Raw genomic sequence first — 26,248 nt, 5'->3', positions numbered from 1 at the left:
TAATTATTTTCAATCTGTTCACATTATATCTATAGATACATCTAAGTATGTATACACTTTTGAATTGAGAAAAACAGGAAGTAAAATTCTTATAATATAATCTCATACGGATAATTATCGAAGGTTTATGATAGAATTTGCAAGAAATTCAAAGTTATTTACACGTAACGTCGCTCGAAGTTTTTTATATTCACTGTGCAGACTATGAGTATTGTTGAATAGATTTCACTCAATGGAAAAAATATTCATATTTTTAGATCTGAATTTTTCATTTTTTGTTCCCTTATTATTAGCAGCTGTGCAGCATTCTCGAATATGTCATCAGTGAGATTCGCATATCGCGGGGAGGAGTGAAGAATAAAGATATATAATTTTTCACCCCTATGGAGACGGAGTGGAGTTAATTAAAAAGACCCTCAATTTTTCATCAACTTTCCAGAATTTTTCAAAAGAATTATATCATGCAGAGCCCGTTACCACTGAAGAGAAAATTAAAAATTAATACTGCTGTATATAAATAGACATTTCTGGTGTACCCACGATAATCGAATTAGGTTTTATTTAACTGATCACCCCTGAAAATCATGATTACTTTTACCAGGATATCATATATATATACTCAGTGCAGCACTTTGCGTAATTGAGCATTCCGCGATATGATTATATCCAGTTGGTGAACAGTTTCAATTATTGGTATACTTGCAGCCCCCACGGCTGTTAATTGTCCCAGTTTTTTAATTTATCCATTTTATTTATTCATCTCTATGAAAGCACTCAATGATTATTCCAATTCGTTTGGCTTGAAATAACTGGAGGGCAAATTGTACAGGCATATTTGACTACTTTTCAATTACGTGAGTGTTATCGGGCTTGATACCTTTACTCGATCTCTGATAGGTACATTGTTATAGTCTTGGTTGTTCCTCGTTTGGTGAAACAGCGCTTTGTTCGTGACTCGACACTTTTTTCTTACCTGTACCTCGAACGCTTTGTAAGTGATGACTGGCAAATCTTTGAAGTATATCGTAGAATAATGAGAAAACGGGGCTCACTTCCATGCTCATATGATTAAGGGTAGAAGCAGAAAACATGTGCAAATTTTTTTTGGGCGAGAGAGGTTCAATCATGTACGTCAAATATCGAAAAACAACTTTTTAAATTAATTATTTTTTTACAAAAGTTTTTATTGAAAAAATTTGATAAACCATATGATCAATAAATAATAATAATCGAATGAATAACTTAACGATTAATGAACTATGTCGGAATTTTTTTTCTTCTTCTTCATCTTCGTTGGTATGGGACCAGGCATTTTGAAAACGGTGCTGTGAAAGATAAAAGGTCAGCTGTATAGTTATCAGGAATTTGCATGCATACCTATTCTGTAATATTAAATGCATATATTAGCAATATACTCACTGACACGTAGTGCAGATGGGGCTGAATTTGCAGAATACTGTAAAAAGCAGAATTGAATTAATGGGAAACTCTGAATCAAACTAAAATACGGTCTTAGGAATAAAAAAATTGCAATGATAATCTCACTTGAAAGACACACGGAACAAACAAATCCAATATCCACTAGCTCTCGATGGCAAAAACAGGCAGCTCGGTAATCTACCTTAACCGGAGGAGGTAAAACTAGTTTTGACCGAATGTTAGGATCTGGCAGAAAGACCCACTGATAAAAATTGGAAACATTCAGACATTAGCAGAGGACTTGATACAAATATGATGAAATATTATGGAACCTGATATTACCAGTAAATACTGCAGGAGTCCAGCCAGCTGTGGTATCTTCAGATAATTTCCACCTGTTATATCGCACCCTTGCTGAAGCAATCCCAGTTCTTGATCTAAACTGCACACGTCAATTACCACTCCCTGAAAAATAAATCCGTCATCCGTCAATTATCAAGGGTATACAATTGGTTTTCTGATTCAATGTTTGTTAATTCAAGCAATTAGAACCTGAGAAAAATTAAATTTATTCACCAGTTTTTGTGCAGTGAAGAATACATTCATGTAATTCATGTATTGAGAAGCGGAATCATTGCTACCAGTTATGACTAGAATTCTGGAATGGATTTTTTCACCAGCAGCCTTTTCACGTTCTAGTCTAACAATGTAGCACAGGGCCATTGCCAGAGCGCCGCCAATTAAACTCTCGGTATTGAGAGGTTTATTTGTGGAAATTTCGTTGACTAATTTTTGCAAATTTTGCCTGACCATTCTTTCGACTAGTGTGAAACCTTCATACTGCCCATCGGTTTGTCTGATTTCTGTCGGTTTATCATCAGGATACAGGAAAGTAGATGAATGTGAATGGCAAGCCATCACGGCGAGCTGATTGTTTGATTTCTGCATTAAATGAGCATTTGCAAATACTATGACCGAGTCCAGGCATTGTGTTAATATTCTTGTATCTTGGCGAACAAATTTCTGAACCGGATTAGTATCCAGTACTATAACCAGCAGGCTCTTCTCCACTTCTGTAAGAAGATAAGGTAAATAAGTGAACACCAGGTCTGTGTTTAGTATTCATGCATACTAGGCAAACGACTTTTCGGAGGTTAGAAATTTACAACAGTGCTTGACGTAGCATAATTGTATGAAAATGTTTCAAGAGTAAACTCGTAGATCCAATTAAATAAGTTTTCTAGTTCAAAAAGTTTCAATCATTTTATGAAAATCACTATATACTTGTTTGTTTATCAACGTCATGTTTTATCGAACTCACCCTCAGCCATCACCGTTCGATTTGCAACCTATTCCGATTCAGTGATGCGATTTAAACCACAGTTTGAAAAGCTGTTCAACGGTGTTGTACCGGCGTCTCGCAAATTTATCTGTGCTCGGTTAATTCATATATAAATCCTCCAATAATTTATCAAGTAACAAGGATGATGACAAGTTAAAAAATCTAAAGACTGTGTTCTTTCAACAGTGAGATAAAGAGGTATCAAACTATCAGGCCCTCAGACTCGTGTTAATTTTAAGGTTAGTAGTTGAATTTCTTACTCTAATGGTGAAAAACTTGGCAGATAATTTGACCATGGAATCTTCACGTGGCACAACCGATGACTTAGAGCATTCTATTAAATTGCTTGGGTCGGAAAAAGCTCAAAGAAAATCGCTGTTGAGGTTATCTACAAAGAGTACGATGCCTAAACGTATCTCTCTACAGCCTAACTACAATTTAGAAAAGCGCTCAGATTCTATCGATGACATCTCTCGAAATATTGCCGATGAATCAAGATCATTCACACTCGGTGTGAAAAGCCCAAGAGTCCAGGGATCATATTTCAATAACAAATTGTTGATGAGAAATGACTATGAAGACTTTGAAACTTCCATTACAATGGCCCCCCACGAACTGCGGGACATAATGAATACTACTGAAAAAACTGATCTGACCTTACGGGAACTTATGGATGATTCAGCCGCCACAGGCATAATTCTCAGAGCAAATGAACCTTGGCGGGAAGCTAATGTTAAACTGTTTCATGAATTCCTAGAGAGCATGCAAGTTCATACTTCTCTCCCACAAATATTTGACACCATTACAGATTTCATACAGACTTGTACTGATACTCTGGAATTTATGAGAGGTATGTATTTAATACTGGATTTGCATTGTTAGAAATCTGATCTTGCAGTGCTCTGAGATTCTCCAAGATTTAGATAGGGTGATAATTTAAATTGAAAAGACTGAGTTTCTATTTAAACAGGCTTACAGTCCAAAGTGGAAAGCACACAGATATCTGATGAAGAAGTAAATTTGGAAAATGAAAGAAACACCTGGCGTTTGGTGTATTGCTTGTACCAACACCGCATAAGTACATCAAACTTCCAATCGCAAATGGAAATAGACTTGAAATCGAATATCTCTGAAAAAGATGTCGTAGAGAATTTGTACAAAACTGAACCTTTGGTGACAGAATTTCAGCTGATTGTAGATTGGCTAGAAAAAAATGCCTCTGACCAAGCAGATAGATTACCCATGATAGAATATTTCACTGATAAAACGGTAGCTTGGGAAAACACATTGCATCAACTACAGAACCGAAAATCAGGAATAACTTTCAAATCATCAAGGCCTATTGTTACATCATTGGACCCCGATGCACCAATACGTGAAGGCAGGCCTTTACACGACTTAGACAGAGAAGATGACATTAGATTGGAAAAAAGAATGTTTTTAGAGGTACGATCAGTGGAAAATGTAACTCTTGCTTGTTAATTATTGCCAATTTTCAGCCTTCTGGTTCACTATAATACCGAGCGGAAATTGTTTCCAAAATGATATCACAAATTCTTTCTACTCAGGTGAGGTGCGGGCGCTTACAAGAAGCCCAGGCCTTAGCCGTTCATTGTGGGCAACCATGGAAAGCTGCCTGTTTATTGGGATGGACACCTCATCATGATCCGAATTATACAAACCCATTACCTGATACAAAACTTCCTATAGAAGGAAACCCCAACAGAAGCCTCTGGAAGTTGTGTGCTTGGGAATTATCCGAAGACAAGCGCGTAGGTGAGTGCAAAGCAAGATGGTGCTTCCGATATGGAACGATTTTTTTTGCGTGTTGAACTACACAACTACGATCACGTTTTTGCATTGGATTCAGGTGAATACTACCGTGCCATATACGCCAGTTTATGTGGGAATCTTCAGCAGCTTTTAACGATATCAAAATCTTGGCAGGATGCCTTATGGGCACATGTTAAGACATTACTTGATATTACAGTAGAATCTGAAATCAGAGGCGCAGTATTAAAAAGCTATACTCCAATGCGAGAAGAATACTGGAAAAATAAAATGGACATTAAAGATATATTCGACGCATTGCAAGCGTCCAAATATTCGAATATTCGCGAACAATCAAACAAGCCTGATCATATAATACAAAAATATTTGATTCTCGACGAAATTCCTAAACTCATGGAAGAAATTGAGATTCTTGTAGACTCGGGCACATGTACCTCTCAATTTTTACGATTCTTAGCTCATTTAACTTTGTTTCTGCGGCAAATTGGTAAAAACACGAACGACAGAATCGGCCACAAAGTATTAGCAGCTTATGTACAGATATTGATCGAAATGGGTGATCCGAATTTGGTAGCCTTTTATACAGCTACGCTACCACAGGAAGAGCAAATAACCACCTATGCACGCTTCTTGGAAAATGTTCAGGATTACGAATTAAGGAAACGCTGCATCGCCGCAGCTGAAGCAACCAATTTGCATATAGAGGCAATAACCAAACTAGTCGTTGAAAATATAAGGCAAAAAAATGAGGACTCAAGTTCCTCAGACGTCAAGGGTACCATTACTGAAAGTGATATGGAGAAGATCAATGCCTTAGACTGGGTTGTGTTTTATCAAAGTCAACGGGAGGAAGCCTTATGGCAGGCAAATGCCCTGATAAGATATTTTCTTTCCAACGAGAAAGTAGATGCGGCCAGAAAAGCATTGAACAAGGTAATTGAGAATTTTTTGGAACTTGCATTTTTGGACGTTGTCATAATCACAATGATGAATAATATTAAATGTAGATTCCAACGGATTCAATCGAAGTTATTATGTCAGAGTATCCAACTATGGATGGGACAATAGCAAATCTGACAATGACAAATAATTTATCCAAAAAGGCATCAGTGTCAATTCGCGAGTACTTATGTTACAAGGCATATCTAGATGCCCAAGAAGGGTTCATGGAATGGTTCACACATTTCCACCAAGGCAAACCTAGTTCGTTACCTGATTTGCCAATGTACGCTACTTTCACAGAAAAAGTTGCATACGATCATAAGAAAGCTCAATACAATGCCGAATTAGAGAGATGGAAGACCACCATGCAGCATCACACAAAGGTAAGAGGACTCTAGTATTTACTCTTCAGCCAACTCTGATTCGTGGATGCGAATTGCTAAAAAAAATGTTGTCTACCAGGCAGTCAAACAACTTTTGTTCAACGTCTTACTCTTTCCTGACGGAGGATGGCTTGTTGATTCAAATTATAATAACGAAGAGCATAGTTCTCGCGAAGAACAGTTGAGAGAGAATCAAATGGATAATTTGCGAAAACTATGCGTACCAAAAATCGCATTGCTATTACATTCGGTGATGTCTGAGATGAATGAGCACGCCGAGTGCATCCAATTAGCAGATACATTGGCTTCGGAACAACACCAACTTTACAAGGTAAAACGCTGACGATTCCTTGATTCTAAATCCCAATTCGCTTTTTCCAGGATACCCCATTAAATCCATTCATCCATCCAAACTATCGAAAAAAAATCACAGGTAAGAGTTTTTTGAATGACATTCCGAATATTTTACAGGTATTTCCGAGAGAACGACTGCGCGATATCTTCCGAAAGATATGCGAATCTTCTCTCGCATTGATGGACCAGAAAAAAGATCCCTGGGGTTATCCCAAATGATGTACTTGAATTTTTTCTGTTGAATAGGTATCGTAATTTTTGTAAAAATATTTCTCATTTCGATGAATATATTTTACATGATCATTCTGTAAGAATTAAATAAAATATTGCCAATCATAAATCATAATGCAGATATTTTATAAAAACCCGTTTATTGTCAACCACAAGAAGTGAATATAAAATTTAATACAATGTTCAATAATTAATAATCATAATGTATCGTAATTATAGGATATATATCTGATCGTTCATGGAATTCAAGGTAGGTATGGAATACATTATTAGTATCGAATCTTAAAACGGGATAGGAAAATTTTAGAAGAAAGAACAGACGAAATCTTGTAAGACGTCAAGTATTAAATCGGCACAATCTTTGCGCAATGGTGAACAAAAAATGAAGAAAATATTGAACGAACAACTTCCAATAATACTTTTTAACATTTGAAGATACTACGCGAGCCTACTATAATGGGACCTATTTTTATTATTTTTATCATCGTATTTTCTGTACACATAAATCGAGTAAAAAAATTGATTGTACAAACGTACAGTATAGTATGCATTATAGAGCACAGTTGAACGATAACGTATATCACGATAATTCGTTTTCTTGGAACTAGATAGTATACATATGTATATTATGTATAATATACATAAGTATATCAACATGATCGGTTTGATACGTTACATATACATTGTATATATGGATATATATATATATATATATATATTTCTTTTACTTTTCCAATTTCCAATCGATACGTACGATAGACATAAAAAAATTAAAGAAATCATTTATGTTTTATGCACATTATAATATTATAGACTATATGAAGAAAATAACATTCAAACAATTACGCATTTATTTTTTATGTTTTTTGTTTTACTTTTTCTAATAGAACGAATAATATGATGTAATTAATATTAATTCTAATAATTTATGCGATGAACGGTAAAAACTACAATCGCTGATTATTGGTAACACTTTATAATATTTCGATTAGAATATTATTTTTTTTTCAACGTCCAATTTATTACATGTACATACAATACAGGCGTATTATCAGCCTAGATTTTTAATTGTTCGCGAACCAACAAAAGCGATTGAATTTGAAAACTCTAGACATTTGCACATATCTAATAAAGTACAACAAATTGCTTTAGTTACAGTTTGGTACTATATGATTCGTATATTAGTTTAAAGTGTCTGTTTTTTCGGTCTTACTCTTCTTTCTTGTTTATTAATTATGTATTCATTCAATTTCCTCTTTCAAAACTATTATTATTATGATTATTATTTTTATCATCATTTTCATTTACCTAGCCTAACACATAAACGTTGAAAAAATGGTTGACAATGTTTGATAAATTTATGTATATACTTATGTATGATAATTGATATATGCATATATATTTATATGGTAATTTGATACGTCGTAAAAGATGATGGTAATGATAATCATTATCCTTAATATTATTATTATTATTATTATTATTATTATTATTATTATTGATATTTCAAGATTTATTCTTATTTAATTCTTGTTCGTGATACGTTCTCGATTTATTTATATGATATCGTCGGTTTTTCTTCTATTGCTCTGTGCGCGTTTAAATTTGAATTATTTCAGTTTCATGTGTGATTATTGTATTATTTCAATTGGTATTCTGTAAATATTCATTGATCTTTTATGTGTAATGGCAGCGGGTGGATTTTCGATTGGAATGTACATTACTCTAATCACGTTCCGTTGAATAATGAACAAATTATCGACGGATATAATAATTATTGTGTATGATAATTAATTGGATTTACCCCACGCGCGGTATAATTCAATTCGCTCATTTTATACATGATAATTTGGGTTTTATTACGTATACATATAGGATTATATATGAATAAGTTTATGGACTTCGAAGCTAACAAGAATTTTGAATTCACAGACTTACTTTATACATGAAATTCATCTTCTACGTTCAAAAAGATTTGATGGTATAGTAATGCATGAGATATATAAGTACAAGCCTTAATCATTATTCATTTCGGATGACTGCAGATTACTCATATTCAACCTAAATCACTGAAAACTATTTCTTTCATGTGCGTCCGTATCGCTCAATTTTGTAATCGCAATGCACAGTTATACCGAATCAAGTGTTTGTGATGACGTTATTATAATCGTCATTGAATACCGTGATTAATCGTACATATAATTATTATATCCCCTTTCAATTCTCCTATAACTTTGTTCAAATTTCAGGACACCTCGCCATTGAAAGCAGAACAAAAAAAAAATCCACAAAATCTCTGATCAAATTTTAGTGAGAAAAAACTTTTTTTTCTAATAATAAAAAAAACAGTAGACATAAAACGAGCATGTGTTATCTTGAAAATTAATTTTCAACACATCATTTACATAATACCATTTCGTTATAGTCGAAAAAACATATGCATGCACTTATTACGATATTGACAAAATTCCTTAACCGTGGCTAGAAATCTTATTTGACTGAAAACTTTTTAAATATAATGGCTATCTTTTTTTTTTCAATTTTTATACCTATAATATGTAGTTTACTGAATATGTTATTTGTAGCATACATATTGAAGGAAATTTTCACTGTTTCCCTTCATTTACTACATGTATAGGTACGTATAATATATATCTTCACCTGGAATAATTATCTTCTAAATTGTACAGTAGATATTATTATAGGTATACATATGTATGTATAATATTTTCACAAATTAATCATTATCCATTATTATTATCATTATTCTTATCATCATTAGTATACATCATACGAAATATAGCCTGAAACTTTCCCCGTGATATATTTAGTATAATCGTATGATGCTACACATATGTATATCATGGATTTGTATTCTTATATTCGATAATTTTACACAATTTTCATTTTTTTCATTTTTTCTTCGATTCATTCCTTGACTTCTTCTAATTTATAGGATTCATTACTGTATAGCTAGCTAAGATTTTCTCCAAAAATTTATACCGCCACCACTTGATGAATTTCTTTGTATATTTATTGTCAATTCTTTTTCATCACTCTTTCAAACGATTGCAGTATACACGATTTTGGAAGAAAAAAAATCGCCATACGAAACACAATTCCTCATGACCCGCTTCTTTGCTCATTCATCCGATCATTCATTCGTTTTGATATCGACGTATCGTAATATTTTTTTTACAAAGCTAATTTTTTATTTTTTTATCTTACGTATTAACAAATCCGGACATTATCTGGCTGCCGTAAGAAAAAGAAAAAAAAAAAAAACGACTGACGGGAAAGAGGGAGGAAACAGCCTATTATACACTTAAACTCATGAATTGGGAATCTAGATTTCTTGCACACCGGATACGAGTAAGAGACCTAATTGCATGTAGTTTTAAACGTCATGTCTGCTTTTTCTAATTCTGTATCATACGTCTTTGCGTTATCATATTTTTATGTGTGAGTATAATTTGTCATATAAGTCATTTTTAACGGCAGCCAATTTATATAAGCCCGAGAATTGATTTTTTATTATTGTCATGCTCACAGACGTAGGAGTTCGATCCGCTTAAGAGCTATTGTGTTTATCTATATTATTAATTTTTCTCTGTGTTTTTCAATTCGTACACATTATAAATAATATACTTGTATACCTATTTATATATATTGTCGCAGAAGAAAAAAAGATAAATTAAAATGTTATACGTTTATATCGAATACGTGCTTGGCTCAAAAATTATTGTCTCAAGTTGCCGCATCATCGATTACTATTATATATAGTATGTGTATGATATTGTCTTGAAATTTCCGATTTATATATTTCCTAAGGAAGTATACATATTTTTCTTTTATTGTCTTTCATATTCATCCTCGTATATTTATTGTTATTATTTTTCTCGTTATTATCATTATAGTAATGTACTTAACGGTTGAAAATTCATTCCAAGTAATTAACCACTAACTTATACTGTAATATAGCGCTGCACATTCTCTTTTTTCTAAATTCACTTCGATATATGTGTATTTGAAATACCGTAATTATTAATAATATTATTATTTTTTCTTTAATATAAATAATTTACAATCTGGTCTTTATTTAATATACAGCTGTATACATATATATAATTTATTTATTCATTATTTATTTTTCTTTCATTTGTTTGTTTGTTTGTTTTTTTTTTGTTCTTTTAAGTTTTTGTGCTGTTTCAATTTTGTTCAAAAAAATTTTGAAATCTCACCCTGTACTAGCGTAGAAACTGGCACAATTATATGCATTCCAACGAAGCGTAGTAATATCTCTATCATATTATCATATATTATTTATATTATTACCTATGTTCTAAGATGATTATGTATTTTATTGATTTCTTGGTTGCGTTTTTCATTAGCCACCGAATAAATCATCATCATACCTGCAATCGCACAATTATACATTAAAAAAAAAGGAAAGAAAAACGTAAAGAATAGAAGAACTATTCTTCTCTCACACTAGCGATTTTTTATTTTCTCGCCATCGTTTATACTCAATGATACATTATTGTATCAATATTACACACTTGTTGAAATTCATAAATATATAATTGAAAAATGAAAGAGAATGAAAGCGAAAAGAACGTCGATTCATCAATCTGGCGATATTGAATACCTATCTTCTCACTTTTTGTAGATTTTCATCGACGTTCCATTGGAAAATTATTTGTACAGAAAAAATCATTCGCAATTTAGGTAACCAGTTTCTACACTTATTTTCGGGTATAATTTTAATTGTTTTTTCAAAAATTCATCATTTACGTATTCCAATTTGAGTTTATTTTATACATTTATTCATGTATATCATGTATATATACATATTCAATTATATATATTATGCACCAAAGGCACATTTTTTACTTTCACTCCGTTTTAGGAAGGTCCACCATATAATACATACGTAACATAATATTCATATCATATTATGTATATCGTATGTCAGTAATTTTCTGCAATTCTTTTCATTTTCCATAATTTTCTCTTCATTTTTATTCACGAGGTTATCTATCTTCGTACCGAAGAGCTAGGAGCTTTTTTTCATTACCCAATTCGCCAACTCATTGTCAGTCAAGCTGTAGTAATTATTTAAGAGAAAGAAAATAAAAAAAATGGTCGTACAAAAAAATCTAATTGATTTTTTCATCAAAATCAATTTTGTTCTTGAATATATGTACTGCTTTATACATCCATATTCTACTTTGTATTAGACAGATTAATTTTCAGGACGATGAAAGAAAAATTGGAAATTTTAAATAGGTGAATTGAATTTGGAGAACTGTGATGTAAAAGCTCCTAGTTACCATTTTTGTTTTGTTTATGTACATAATTAATGATATTTTTCTTGTGTGTGTACGTGTACTTTTTTTTTAAATTTTTTAAATTCTTTTTTTTTTATGTTTTTTTGTTGCTTTTTTTTATTCTTTTTACTTAATACTATTACTTTTATAGCTACTACTTTGAATTTTTTCTCTTATATAATAAATTATTGTCAAATAGACAGCATTATCACTTAATTTTTATTACGTGACAGATTCATTTATTTTGTTAGTTTTTTATCATGTAATGTGATGATCTTTTTTTTTTATATATATATACCTACGTGAATTCAACTAATTAATTATCATTATCAATATTACAATTAGTACCTTTACATTAGTACAATTATAATCATTATTACCATAATTATTGGTATGATTATAATTATTGTTATTATTATCGTTAGTTTATCATAGCTTTGTGCAAAATTTACATTCGGTTCGCTCAATACATACGTATTGTTATAATACTCAAGAAAATTGAAGGATCGACCCGAGAGGGCTGGACCTTTTCGGGGCGACCCTTTAATTCCGCTGAGTAGTACGTACAAAGGCATAATATCTATCATCCGTCATTTTGTTTCATTATTTCTCACCCTTCCAGTTTTAAATTGAAATATACTAATTATTATTATAATTGAAGACTTATATATGCTCTGTCGTATTGTCAATTTTTAATTTTTACTTTAGTTTATTTCTTCGTTTACTTGCTTTCTTTCTTATTTCTTAATTCATGAAGGTATAATACATCGAATTGTTATTATTGTCGAAAGTTAATTCTTCGTGTATCGTATTATTTGTTCAACGCTTATCGTTTCTCTTCTTTTAGTTTATTTGTAAATACATATTTCTTTAGTTATTCAAACCGTTATTGTCTGCACCCTATGTAGAATATTCTATGTTATATGTTATCTTAAAAATATTCCGCTAAGTTTTTACTCTTCTATTTACCTACTGTATCAGCTGAGTTACTTTCGTACAACCTTGTGTATAATCATTTTTAACTTTATAACTATTATTTTTGTCATTGTAGTTGTTATCTTTATCATATCGTTAATTTACAACCATACTTTTCAACCCCCAAGCACCGCTAAGACTTTCATTATTAGTTTGTTACTTTTCACCGTTTTTCTTTTTTTTATTCTTATTTGTATTTTTACGTTATTATTTCTCTTTTTCTTTTAGTGTTTTATATTTATAACATAATTATATGCATATATATTATTGTCGTGATTTCTCTCTTTCGTTTAAATTCATCTTAAAAGTGATAAAAAACTTGTTATAGTCAACATTACAGCGTTCAACGCTTTTACAATGTCGGCATCCCCTTTGTCATTTTTTTGTAGTTTGAAACCAGGATCTACAACATGTATTTTCCATCCTAAATTGATGTGAGTATAACACTGTAATAATAACAATATATTATTAATAAATTTTTCCGGCTGATTAAACTTTTTTAATTAATACGTGATTCGCGTCGTTCAATTCCGGTATAGTTACGACGTGTCGATGATTATTAAGAGGAAAAAGATGCTCGCTAACGGAGCGTGAAATCTGTTGGAAAAAATCAAAGCATTGCAAAAAAACGAAAGAAAAAATCTTTTCATTTACCTGATAGTACAACAAGTCCGGGGCGTCTTTCGGTACCGTCCACGTAAGCGTTGCCGATTCGCCCTCCTGGCATTCGAGTCTTAGCGTTTCGAAAAAACTTTCAAATGTTTCGGAATCGTCACTCATGTCGATCGTTTTATGAACCCATTCGCAGTAGCGTCCAGCAGCTGTTGGATAAGGATAACCATCCTCGTCCATTTTAACACCAGCGAAAATTCTCTGCTTCTCTTGTTCCGAGGAACTTCTTTGACCGTAACCACCCTCGGGATCGTCCGTTATGTAAAAGGGGTGGTACCTGCCGGGCAAACGGAATTTTCATTCCTCCTTAGCCATCTGCTATCTATTCTTTTTCATGTAGTTCTCAAACCTCCTGAAGCGCGGAGTCAGAGAACGAGAACAAAAAAGGGGAACAAATTTCGTTACCTTGCTGGATTAGTGGAATCCATACCCCCCTCAACGGTAAAAGTGTACGTCTGACCTCTTTCGACGTAAATTTCGGGGATCAAAAGATCGTTGATGTACCACGCGATCCCCCACGAAGGTTGACCTGCGATTACATAATGACATAAATGACGAAATGGTCGTTTCTCCGATACTTGGAATCAATAGGAACGATCTTTTTCCAGCTTTCGTTCCCTCTTTTACTTTATCCCACCTGTAATCGCTGTGTATCCCCTGAGTCCTCCGGTGGGACCGATTCTTGCGCTCAGCATATTCTCTCCCGAAATTTCAGCCGGAGGCCAAGGTTTCAGTTTCGAAGGCCCCGGAATATTGTAGAGAGAATATTTGCACTGATGATCGTTTCTGGAGGTGAAATCGATCTGTATATCTTCGGTGGTCTTGTCGAAACTTCCGTGCGCGTTCGCCTCTCCTCGAGAATTTAAGGGTCCGATCGCCGCTATCACGCTCACTTCGGTATCGGGAATCATCTGGTCCATTACGGGCTCATTCGTGCTCAATGGGCGCATATATTTCACTGTTTCGATGGAAATAAAAACATCATTTTTTCAATCACGTACGATGCAGAGAACGTGTAACGTGCTTGTAACGGTCATTCTCACCGGAAGTGATGCCGTTTTTTCTCTCCCCGTGCAAAAGAAGAACGTCGTTTTTACCACCGACCCTCTCGTCGGGACAGACACCCCTGCTTCCGTCGCATTGGGCTAAATCGGACATGTAGTAATCGTCGGCGTGGAATTTTTTTGTCTTCTGATTATACCAGACGACGGCGACGTCGCCGCCGATCATTTCCGCTTTTCCCTGACGTCCCGACAATCCGAAAGCAACGTACTGGTCATCGGGTATACGAGCTGTTAATCTTATCTGAATGTTATCCTCTACAACTTCCCATTGGACTTGGATTCGGTCGTTCAAAATTTCCCTACAATTCGTCAACGTCGATTTCGGAGGCGGCCTCGTGCTGCTCGTCTGAAAGATTGAAGCGCAATCATCGTTCGGGTAATCTTTTTTTTTGTTTTTCTTTGATCCGAAAAGATATGTCATTCGTTGCGTAATTTTTTAACACTGCACGTGTACGAATATTTTGTATAAAAAGGAAAAAAACTGAACAACGCTCGAACAATTGTATCTTTTATACTTACAGGATTGTACCACCATGGCGGCTGTCGATGCGAATTTAAAATCTCTCATTAGTTCGGCGCAACGTGCGTACGTTTTATTTGTTTCATTATTTTTTCTCTTGAACAAAATAATAACAATATGCATATTTACGGTAATTTTCGTTTGTCCAAGAGCCGGCGGTACGTCGAGATATTTTGGTATATGAACGTGTCCGAAATTTTGACGATATTGCACACACCATACGGACAACCATTCGATGTCGTACACCGTCAGATTTCCGGGCAACACAATCTCGATATCCTCACCTTGGTAACCGCGCAAAGGATCCAGACTGCAAGGGTAAATTTAAAGGAAATATTATTTCTGGATATTCCTGATATTGTCATGGAAAAGAGGGCAAAATATTGTGATACGGAGTGTTTCGACATTTTTCGGAACGAAAGAATAGCGAAAATCTCTTTCTGATTCTCGTTTTGAAAAAAAAAAAAGAAAAAAAAAAAAACTCATCAGAATAAGGACGGAAATAAAGTTCGACAGGTTCTTTCCTTCTCATTCTATATACCGCAGTCTTTCAAGCGCCCGTTTCAGCCCATAATTTGAAATTCATTTTATCTATTCTGGAATTACCTTTACAATGGCGGAATATGTTCATTATATTGTGAACGGGTTTAATTATCGTCAAGTTTTGTGGCCGAGTGGTGTACCTATTACGGTATATGTATACATATATACATAACATAATAGAGGGATAGAAATAATTGAGGTAGATGAAGCAAACGAAAACGTTTCGAGCCTATTCTGTAGGGGGTAGGGATTTCTAAAATCAGCTTAACTTACCTTCCCACTTCGTTTGGTACTTTGATACCCAGAGTGTTTGGATCGGAACCATTTCCTACCCAGAAATAAGCGTCGGGTCCAGCCCCGTCGTAATGAAGATTCGGAATGTACAGAGTTTTGCTGTCCAAAATGCTGATATTCCCGCTACGCAGACCGTGAGCGAAACGAGAAAATTCCGGCAACACCCGAGGCTTCGGCACGTCCAGATACGCCGGTACGAAAACGTCTCCGAAATCGACCTAGAATTTTGCCAAAAAAAAAACCAAAAAAAAAAAAACCCAAAAAAATCATACATACGAATGGCTTAGTTTTTTGTTTTCTCAATGGTTTTTTTTTTCATCGCCCTAATATATCCTGGCTATTTTTTTTTTTTTCTCATCTTTTTTCTTCTTTCATTCGCGACTCTCTTCGCGCACCCTTATATACACCCCTCCCGGTAGTATTTATTTGAAACCCCGTCAAACGTTGAAAGACGACTTAGAGATCGTTCCCATATAATACGAAGGATTTTCTCCCACAGCCTCTCCGCACTATACATACATATATATATATGTATATATAGTTACCTCCTACCCTTGCAGCTCTTTCCCTTGAAGGGGGTGCTTTACTACCGCGATTTCACTCCCTATCCCAACGATTTCTCAGCCCATTCTAAAACCCCCGGACAAATCTATCCCGCTGGCGCGCTGGTCCGCGGGAGAAAGTCGCGGGATACGGGATACCCTCTCGGGACTCGTCGTCGCGGTTATACGGTGAAGGTAAACTCGTACCATACGCGTATATCGGGAGAGGAGAAGAAAAAGAAAATAGGGAGAGGGAGAGGGAGAAAGTTCTATTTTTACAGGAAGTATTGAGACGAAATAGTACCAGCCTTTTTTTCGTTCTCTACACACGGCGGTGGAACAGTTTGAAAACTATTTCTCGCTTTGACGATTTCCACGATCATATCAGTTATTTTTTTCAAATCATTCGATCGATTAATATATATCATCGAAATCACACCGGAATTCCATGGCATCCAGGATTCGATGACCTTCGATGCCTTGAAAATGGTAAAACACGATTTGCTCCTCTTCGCCAAAGTGAAATTCGGACACCCTCGGTGTTCCGTTGTAGGGTGGAAAGTAAGAGAAAAAAAAAACAAAGAAAAGAAAAGGAAACGAAGAGAAAATAAAGATAAAACGGAGCCGCACACCAAACAATGCGATAGGTAAGGAGCTCCAGAATATCATAAAGAGTGGGATCAATTAAGGCCGATATAGTTACCCTAAGCAGTTTATCTATTCGCTTGCAGGAGGTTGCGTTGCAATATCGTTTCCTATACATACGTACACAGTTCTCTGTCGTGTATACGTGTATTATATTATGGCGAATTTATCCAGCTACATTATATACACAGAGAGAGAGAGAGAGAGAGAGAGATACGGAGTACACGGATGTAGTGCAGGACCAGGAGGGCGCACCGACGCATGAGAGCTTTTGGATCGAAATCTAAATCCGGGCTTACGAGATAAATCGGGAGTATAAGGCGTAGCGAGGGGAACAAGGCAAAAGGGGGATGCGGGATGTCTGCAGAACGGCAAACGGGACGACGCGGACTCGTTCCGCGGGAACGAGTGTAACGACTAGATCAAAGGTATCGCAAACTGACGGTTCTCGTACGGGCTTTTTGACGGATATACATGTCTTCGTATTATACACATATAACTTGGTACGTACGTACGTACATGTATTACACACGTTATATCCTAATGACGCTCCTGAGCGCAGCTGTAATCGCCGAGCGGTCGACGTTGCGGTTTTTGTGGTGCTGCCGAACCTCCGCCGCACACATCCTACCTACCTACCTACCTACCTACGTTCGAAAGGGTAGGTCGGTATGTACGATATATTAGTGTATCTTAACGAGCGGCATTATATTCCCGTAACGCCTCTGATTCGATTATAGGAATTTGTATCCGTTGTGCTAGTTTTTCATTTATCCAATAATTCTAGCCGCTTGAAAACGATCCTTTTAGTTTTTTCTCTACAACTCTCGATCGTACTTCGCTCTCGAACCGTTTAAATAAATGTAGCTTACGTGCGTATATACCTATTCAGATTACCTCCCACGGTTTTGGTACGACCACCTAAGGGGTTGCACTCGAATATTTAAGACCCTGGATGATACGTCCCTAGGGATGATTGTCGGCGCTGGTATATACATACGTTGTAACGCACGTACGTACGTAGATAATTATAATATCTATAACGGAGGGAGAACTGGAGAGAGAAATGCGCGGGGAAATTCGGGACGCGTAACGGATAGCTTCTCTTCCTGCTGACGTATATGCGGGGGGGGGGGGGGGGGGGGGGGGCGCGTTGCTGATTTACCGATTTTGCTTTACACGCGTATGCGTGACGTCCTCCACGCACGTTTACAGCTTCATTAGTTTCGCGGTGAAAAGATTTGAAAAAATCAATTTTTCGTTTTTCATTTCATAATTAACTAATTGGTATCGCGTGTGAGCCGCGCTTCCTCATCGCGAAACCGTACGTCGAACGGAAAGGAAAAGATACGGCGAAAAATGAGATGAAAAAATAATACATTATGTGTGTGTCGTGTGCATGATACGCGAAAGAGGTCAGCGTGACGCGGTGATCCGTGGTTGAAAAAATCTATCCAGCCGCGTATTGTACCGCGAGTATACGGTGTGTGGTACGTGCGATGCACGTGGGACACTTTACCGAAATGAGGTATACCCTCAAATTGTTCTACCTATACGTATCTTCGATGTGAAAAGAAATGCCAACGCTCCATTATATCGACACCGCATACTCCTCGCGTTAATACCAGCTGTAGTATGGATAACTGCGTGAGAAAAGGGTTTGCAAAAACCGGAGCTTTGAATTTTTTGTTATATTGCTTCTCGTTGGTTCATTTTTCATGCACCCCGCGCATCGTTTATTTATTTATTTCTTCCTTCGGATCGCATTGAATAAGAATTATTTTTAAACTCCAAATGGCGAACGAAATTATTAACCGGCATAAAAACTGTAGTCCCGACTCGTAACTCGTGCGATTGGATCTACTTTTCCATGATCTGAGCCCGGTAACGCGAAAGATTAAAAACGCTTTTGAATTCTTCGATTTCGAACGAAAATTTTTCGACGTCATCTCGTCGCGGAAACAATGTCCGATTTTTCGTGTCGAATATCCTCCGATTCTCCGTTTGCATCGGAGTTTTTTGCAACGGGTACCGCGTTCGTAAAAAAAAAAATAAAATAAAAAAAATATACCCAGAATATAAGGGCAGCGTAAAAAAAAAAAAAAAAAAAAAAAAAAGAAAAGACCAAAACGAACGCTGCAGTTTCATTCCACCTCTGGGAGTCGATATTCAATCAAATAAATCCCCCAACAAACTAGAGGGACAGATAACATCGGGAAACAATGGTCTCTCGGTATAAAATATATATATACCTATATATAACGTCGGTATATTATTTTAGCACCTTATCACCCCAGTATCAGTTCACCCCGGGCTATGGGGGGTTCCTGGTTCCCGCTGAGACGGGCGTCGTTTCGGAAATTGAGACATCAGGCCTTGTTACGGACGATAGCCCTGCTACCTACCCCCCTCGTATAAAATCATCGCTGCACGCGACAACCCCGACGTACATACCTAGATGTATATTAAACGTACTTGTTTGCACACCGTAGATGCCCCCCCCCCTTATTATACATCTACGCATATGCACCGCTGCGAGTATCCGTTGTAAGGGACGATGCACATGCACTGTGATTGGATATGTGGGCCGAATTTTCGACAAATCATCGCAAGATGAAGTCTGCGGATACATGGGACGTTCCACGTCGAGTGGGCTGTTTTTTCCGAAATATTTTTTTAACTCTAAATGTTTTTGCATGATTTTTCACATTTTGGAGCGATCAATTGGCGATAACTCGATCAATTCAATAGATAGATCAATTTGAGTTGCGAATTCGGATACCTGAGATCAAAATACATGAGAATAGCCTGTAAACCCGATTTAAAAAACATGTCAATTTTTTACCCCGAAATTGAATAAAAACTCCAAGGAGTAAATCTCGAAGGGAAAAATTCGTAGCTCAATTTGGCCAACGGATTCGTGTTCCTGGGGTCAAAATACGTTAGAAAAGTGTCATACGATCGATTTTAAAAAATAAAAATTTTTGGCCAAAATTTGAAAAAATCGTAAGGGGTACCCCTTGGAAAATTTTCGATTTTTGGCCAAAAATTTTTATTTTTAAAAATTGATCGCGTGACGCTTTACTAACGTATTTTGACCTCAGGAACACGAATCCGTTGTCCAAATTGAGCAACGAATTTTTCCCTTCGAGATATCTCCATTTTTATGCTCCAAAATGCGAAAAATCGGCGATAACTCGATAAATTTTATAGATAGATCAATTTGGCTTCCGGATTCGAATTCCTGGGATCAAAATACATCAGAATAGCATATAAAATAAAATATTTTTTTTCGACCCAAAATCGACAAAATTTCAAGGGGTACCCCTTTGGATTTTTTTGAATTTTGGCCCGAAAATAAAGTATTTTCAAAATCGACCTCAGTACACTTTTCCAGGATATTTTTACCTCAGAAACACGAATCCATCATCAAAATTGGGCTACAAAAAATTCCCATTGAGAGATTTTAATTTTTTCACTTTTCCCAGGCGATAAATTGGCGATAACTGCATCAGTTTTATAGACTGGTTTCTGAAACTCCTCAAAACGTCGAAAAAATTTCATCAAGTTCAAAAAATATTTTGGAAACTTCGAATGCCCCATGAATACTTGTCGAGTGAGAAGTTGATAACGAGTGCTTTTTCCCCGGTCCTCCTAAATACACGTATAATATTTCTTTTTTACTCGAATGAATCGGGTAAAGTGGGGGGACAAAAAGGAAATGGAAAAAGGTGTACAAGAAATTCGACGACGGAGTTCAGTCAAGTTCTCGGATGTTTAATAGCTGTAACAAAATGGCGTCTTTAAGATCCGAAAGTCTTAAACTCTTAAAAACACGGAGGACCTCGGACGCGGATACCGTGCGTTAAATCTGTGCTAATTAGACCACGTGCCTGACGTTTCGGAGGGGGGGTCGTATTTAATGGGGGGTTTAGTCCGCGAAGACGAGAGAAAGAACGAATGAAATAAGATAAAAAAAAAAAAAACAATTTCGCATCGCAAAAACTTCGATTAAATCGGATGAGCGTTATAACGCAGGGGCGACGACGAGTAACAAGCGGATCGTTAAATTTATCGTCCGCTACTCAAACGAAGACGTTATTCGTCGCCCCCTCAATTTATATTATACTACACAGAGAAAAAGCTCTTGTTTCAAACTTACGTATAGCAATGTAATACGATTTATATTTTTTTTTCTCTCCTTCTTATGGTTCCATTTTTTCTTTTTTTTTTATCATAAAACAAAAATAGGAAGGAATTCGAAATTCTCCGTCGAATTAAAACTGGTCCCTTCTCGAACGTCGTCCCGTTGAGACCTTCGCGTATACGCGTGGGTATATTAGTTACACGCTTTCATTTAATAAACGCTCCGCACGTGCTCGAATGATCTTCAACGCAAGGGCGGTGCGGATATTGCGCTACAAGATATTCTATAGCATAGCGTACGAGTACAACTTTGGAGTACAACTGCTCGCCCACGTCTCCACTTTGGTATTTTATAGTATACCGCGTTCATCCCACACACCGTTCGCGACTCCGTAACCTTTCGACACTGACGTAGGTGGTAGGTACGTACGTAGGTACCTACCACGCGCATGGGATTTCTCATCGTCATATTGAACGAGCTGCGATTCGATTATCCTGAAAACCGATTCGTTAGAATATCGAAAAATGAAGCGGATCAAGGCGGACGGGGTGCCCAAGTATACGATAAAATCTGTGAAAAGTTTTAACGAAATCGAGAAACCCCTCCAATTTTTTGCTACAAAAAATTCGCACGCACCGAAAGAATATCCGCGATAACGCGATCGGGTTCAGGGTGAGTGCCAAAAAAGAAAAAATAAATAATTAACGAATCGAAAAATCCTCGAATATAGATACGAGCAGCCCATAAATAAAATTGGTTCCTATCGTAACGAAATGAAATGAAATCATAGATAGAGGTATACCCACGCACAGCTGGATGTACCTAAAATTATACATTTTGAATAAAAGTGAAAACCGATCGCGAGAATCAATTCCACACAGGTATATATATATATAATATGGTCATCATCCCCGACATACATTCACCCCTTACCCACCCACCCCACCCTCCCCCCTCTTCCTTTTACCTTCACGTATACCTTTCTTCATCCCCTATACATTTTACCTCATTTTGTGTTCCGCGCGCGCGTTTTGCTCACTTATACCACACACCGGTGTACGTAGGTGTATGTCACATATCTTATATATATATATATATATATTATATATATATATATACGTGGTATTATATTATATACATATACACATATATATATATATATATATATATATATATACGGAGGGAAAGCGATGACAAAACTTACGCGGAGCTGGCGCGCCGGTTACAACTGCGAGGGCGTTCCTCGGCACCTGAGCTTCGCAGAAAGAGACGCCCTCCAACCAGAACTGCGGTGATTCGCGAACGCGCCTTTGAAAGCTCGTTGCATCAGCTCGGGAGAGGAGGACGAGAGGGGATGGGGGTGTAAGAAAATAAAATTCGAAAGAAAAACGAAAGTAAAAAAAGAGAAAAACACCAGAAACAAATTCGAAAACGCGTGAAAGTCGAATAAACGATGTACGTGCACCGTGACTTTTGTTGAAACGTTATACGGAAGAGCTTTCGCAATTCTCCCTGACTCCGCTACGAAAAAGCTCCATGGTTACTGGAACTCGGCCAGCTAAAAATGAATACCGAAAACAGACCGAAAAATTGTAAAAATGAGAATAAAAAAAATCGATTGAAATGGGGGCTACACGCGAAGTGAACTGCGGTCCTCTTCACGAAATTACATGCAGACGTGGCCCAGACTCGAATCTACAGCCCGTTTTCGTGACTCGGCGACTTTTTGGAATCTCTTCTTTTTTTTCCTTCCCGTCCTTCATTCCCCGATCGATTTCATGCATATTTCTTGCCAAAAACTGTGCAACGCGACCTACGTGCGTTGCGACGATCGCGATCGGTCCGATTGATCGGTGATCGATTGGAAAATTCTTTCGTTTTGTACCCCGCGTTCATTTTTTTTCCCCCTACTTCGATTTCATCCCCCTGAGGAATTGAACGGAGATCCAGCTCCAGCTCGTCCGGGATACGGTCAATTATGCGCGGGATATTATACGGTCAGACGTATTTATGGGCTGTATTTATTTATTCAAAGTATTATTATATAATTTTCAAGATGGCGTCGGTTTAAAGTCCGGGCATTAAGACAGCTGCATTCCTGGTGGATAGCGCGGTGCCACGGCGGCAGGCAGCCCCGGCCAACATCGACCGTCACCCCCGCAAATGAAGCGCAGGCGCGACTGTTGCCAGAATATCAACTGTGCCTCAATACCTGATCGCGTACTCAACCCACGGGAACCCCTTTCACCCCCGGTGGTGTATGATATGTATATGTATATATATGTATATGAAGATACAACGTATAACGGGATGCCCCGTACAAAAGGAAATACGTCGATGCATCGACGTACGGCACTTTAATAATATACCTCGTCTAATGTATCGGAAAACTAGATCGAAAAAGTGCGATATTCTTTTTCAATTTCACCCTTATCGTCCATTTGATTGACCGTCGCAAATCGTTGCATAGAATTAAACTTGTCAGGGCGAAAGAAACGACTCGCAATTTTTTGCAGCAGCAGCAGCACAACGCATAGTACCAAAAGAAAGAGATTTTGGAATTTGAGAAGAACCCTCTTGGAAGAGAAATGGAGATGGATAGCAGATGACGAATCGAATGCGCGAAGGATCTTGACTTCTAGATTTTAGCAGACCTTCAGATTCCAATATTTTGACGTCGAGAGAAATTAGCTCTAGCCAAGGGGATCCCGCAGACCCGAAGAGGGTTGCTTGAAGAGGTTCGACGTGATGCGATTTTTTTTTTTTTTTTTTTTTCCATTTGAACACTTCACTAACGCTGTTATCATTTTATGCATATTTACATGATTTTCGAAATGTTCCAGAATTGATAGAAAAAAAAAAAAAAATAATGATCACGATCCCAACGGTAATGATGATGGCGTACCGTCATTCTGACAAGTTGCTTTTTTGACGTTGCGAAACCGGCACGCAAACAAAAGTAGAAAAATGACAGAAAAAAAGAGAAAAAAAAGAAGAGAAATACTAAAACAGATCGCGTGTTCGTTTTGACGGATAAAGTCATGGTAACATAACAGCTCCGCCGGGGGTTGAAATATTGCGTAGAGGGAGGGGAATAATTGGCACGATTAGCGAAACCGGCGTGTCTTTAGTCGTCGGCATCGGGGAGGAAAATGGAACGATTTCGTACCTCTACGTATCTATACAGACGCAACCCCCGAAAAGAAAACGTCAGACGTCAAATCGTGCGATAAACTTTCGCTCGCTTCCCCCCAAAAACCAAAACTGAAAATCTGAAATGTCGCTCATTTTGTCAAAATCATTTCTCGCAGAGCCCGGCGTGAACGGGGTGAATCTTTTCCTTTATTTATTTATTTTTTTTTCTTTCTCTTTCTGCGTACAAACTGCGAGTGCAATCAGCCGCCATGTTGAAAGCACCGTGAACGTTATACGGCGCAAAGTACCTACCGGGTGCGGTACAGCAGAATCGGTAATGGTTTGAAGTGAAAGCTTCGAAACCGGCGAGCTTATTGCAACCCCCGTCGACGGGATCGTATGCAGAACAGAGAACGGAGCACAATTTTCATTTCCTATCCTAGCCTCGTCCACACACACACACACACACACAAGCGCGTCCACCTCCCACCTTTCACCCGCATACATTACACACGTACGTTGTACGTAAAACGTACCTATACGGAGGTGCTAATATAGGATGTATTAATTGACGCTTAATACGAGGCGACGCTCTCGCAAGAGATGGAAAGGAGTGGAGAAAGGGATGAGGGACGAAGGAAAGGCGGAGAGGGGCGAGAGAGGGGTATGGGGCCGGTCGGTCCACTTCACGTCACCGGCAGGGCTTCCCGAAACTATGAGACGTTTAATTAACTGTAGTGTTCCGCTCAAGGAAATTCAGATGCAAATGCACACCGTGTCATACCTACCGCCACGCGTCTACGTGTAACGTGTACGTATAACGTGTTCCGCGCTAATATACATAGGTATAGCGGCGAGTGTGCGGAGAAATAGAATAGAGAGGAATATATCGATGCGCTTGTAAAGGGGAGGGAAGACAGGGATGAAAAAAGCAGATCCCCGCTACTGAGCTCGCCGGACTCTATTAGATAACCCTTACGATACGTATATATGTATATAGTCCGTCGAACTTTGAACGTCCCTCCTTTCGCCGTACAATAACGGCAGGTACATCGAACCCGCGATGCGGATCTGCAATCTTTTTTCAGAGAGGATCTTCGGTCCGGTACCGGTGTACATCGCCTTGGAACATCGATTCGAAAATTGCGACAACTGCGCAGACGAAGAAGTATAAAGAGGAAAATAAACAGTGGATAGAAGCACCGAAAGGAAGTTCTAGAACAGACGGGATCGAGGGATAAACAGTGATTTCGATCGTCAAAGGTTGAAAAATCAGCTGATGCAGATGTTATCAATCTTCGCCACCCCCCGCTTCCCGGACTGCGACTGCAGTTCCACCCTCGCAAAGTCGTCGCAGATTTCTCTTTCCACACGTTCGCCGATCTCCCAGAATTTTATCGAGATTGTGAGGTTCTAGGTGACCGCGTCGCGACCACGACTAGAAGAGAAGAAAACTGGACGCCCGACTGAACGAAGAGAGGAAAAAAAAATGGTCGAAAAAAGGGGATGAAAAAAAAAAACAAAAAAAAAAAAAAAGAATGAAATTGCTAAATTCTATCTGAATCGGTAGACCGTTGAGTGGCGGTTTGATATCGCAACGGGATCTCCTCTTATATTCCACGCCGGAGTTATATATGATACATACCTATATAGGTATAGGGTATATACTACGTGAAAAGATCGTCCCGCGGACTCTGGTTGGATTTTGAGTCGGTTTCTCTGTCCGTTGAGGAAAAAACGAAGACAAAAAAGAAAAGAAAAGAAAATGAAAGAAAAAAGAAAAAGAAGGGTGAGATAGGTTATACGTGAAGCTGGTTTATCCTGACAATACATCCCCTAAGCCAACGAAGTCCGGAGTATACGTATAGTTGACTGACAGACGTTCAGGTCGCTGCAAATCTTCTTCCCTCAGGAACCGA

At 37.3% G+C, this 26,248-nt stretch overlaps 3 protein-coding genes across 7 annotated transcripts in view; 1 reads left to right on the top strand and 2 right to left on the bottom strand.

Annotated features, from left to right (window-relative positions):
- Positions 1 to 1,163: 1,163 nt before the first annotated feature.
- Positions 1,164 to 2,849, bottom strand: LOC105685818 (general transcription factor IIH subunit 3). 3 transcript variants are annotated; one of them, XM_012400248.3, is made up of 6 exons: positions 2,741 to 2,849; positions 1,996 to 2,492; positions 1,762 to 1,884; positions 1,546 to 1,681; positions 1,420 to 1,456; positions 1,164 to 1,325 (listed from the first exon to the last, which is right to left on the bottom strand). In XM_012400248.3, the coding sequence occupies exons 1-6, from the start codon at positions 2,748 to 2,750 to the stop codon at positions 1,250 to 1,252; spliced, it is 879 nt and encodes a 292-aa protein (XP_012255671.1). In that variant the 5' UTR covers positions 2,751 to 2,849; the 3' UTR covers positions 1,164 to 1,249. The 3 variants fall into 3 exon arrangements, with proteins under 3 accessions (XP_012255671.1, XP_048505190.1, XP_020707904.1); XM_048649233.1 differs by having other exon boundaries at positions 2,704 to 2,779; XM_020852245.2 differs by lacking the exon at positions 2,741 to 2,849 and adding an exon at positions 2,586 to 2,708.
- Positions 2,810 to 6,571, top strand: LOC105685817 (nuclear pore complex protein Nup107). Its single transcript, XM_012400247.3, has 8 exons — positions 2,810 to 2,959; positions 3,045 to 3,611; positions 3,732 to 4,207; positions 4,330 to 4,537; positions 4,632 to 5,485; positions 5,560 to 5,877; positions 5,957 to 6,208; positions 6,349 to 6,571. The coding sequence occupies exons 2-8, from the start codon at positions 3,056 to 3,058 to the stop codon at positions 6,448 to 6,450; spliced, it is 2,766 nt and encodes a 921-aa protein (XP_012255670.2). The 5' UTR covers positions 2,810 to 2,959; positions 3,045 to 3,055; the 3' UTR covers positions 6,451 to 6,571.
- A 2,942-nt stretch (positions 6,572 to 9,513) lies between these two features.
- Positions 9,514 to 26,248, bottom strand: part of LOC105685708 (protein Skeletor, isoforms B/C) — a 30,981-nt gene continuing 14,246 nt past the window's right edge. For 2 of the 3 annotated variants that reach the window (XM_012400062.3, XM_048649231.1), the window contains 8 exons: positions 15,840 to 16,078; positions 15,153 to 15,333; positions 15,023 to 15,043; positions 14,483 to 14,849; positions 14,077 to 14,397; positions 13,845 to 13,968; positions 13,422 to 13,716; positions 9,514 to 13,213 (listed from right to left, as the gene is read on the bottom strand). In XM_012400062.3, the coding sequence (XP_012255485.1) occupies positions 13,064 to 13,213; positions 13,422 to 13,716; positions 13,845 to 13,968; positions 14,077 to 14,397; positions 14,483 to 14,849; positions 15,023 to 15,043; positions 15,153 to 15,333; positions 15,840 to 16,078 (1,698 nt within the window). In that variant the 3' untranslated portion in view covers positions 9,514 to 13,063. The remainder of the gene's footprint in view (positions 13,214 to 13,421; positions 13,717 to 13,844; positions 13,969 to 14,076; positions 14,398 to 14,482; positions 14,850 to 15,022; positions 15,044 to 15,152; positions 15,334 to 15,839; positions 16,079 to 26,248) is intronic. The other variant, XM_048649232.1, reaches the window with a different exon arrangement.

Source organism: Athalia rosae, chromosome 2 (genome assembly GCF_917208135.1).
Source record: "Athalia rosae chromosome 2, iyAthRosa1.1, whole genome shotgun sequence".
Classification (NCBI taxonomy): domain Eukaryota; kingdom Metazoa; phylum Arthropoda; class Insecta; order Hymenoptera; family Athaliidae; genus Athalia; species Athalia rosae.
Note: the sequence above shows the minus strand (reverse complement) of the source record. Positions and strands in the feature narration are given on the sequence as shown.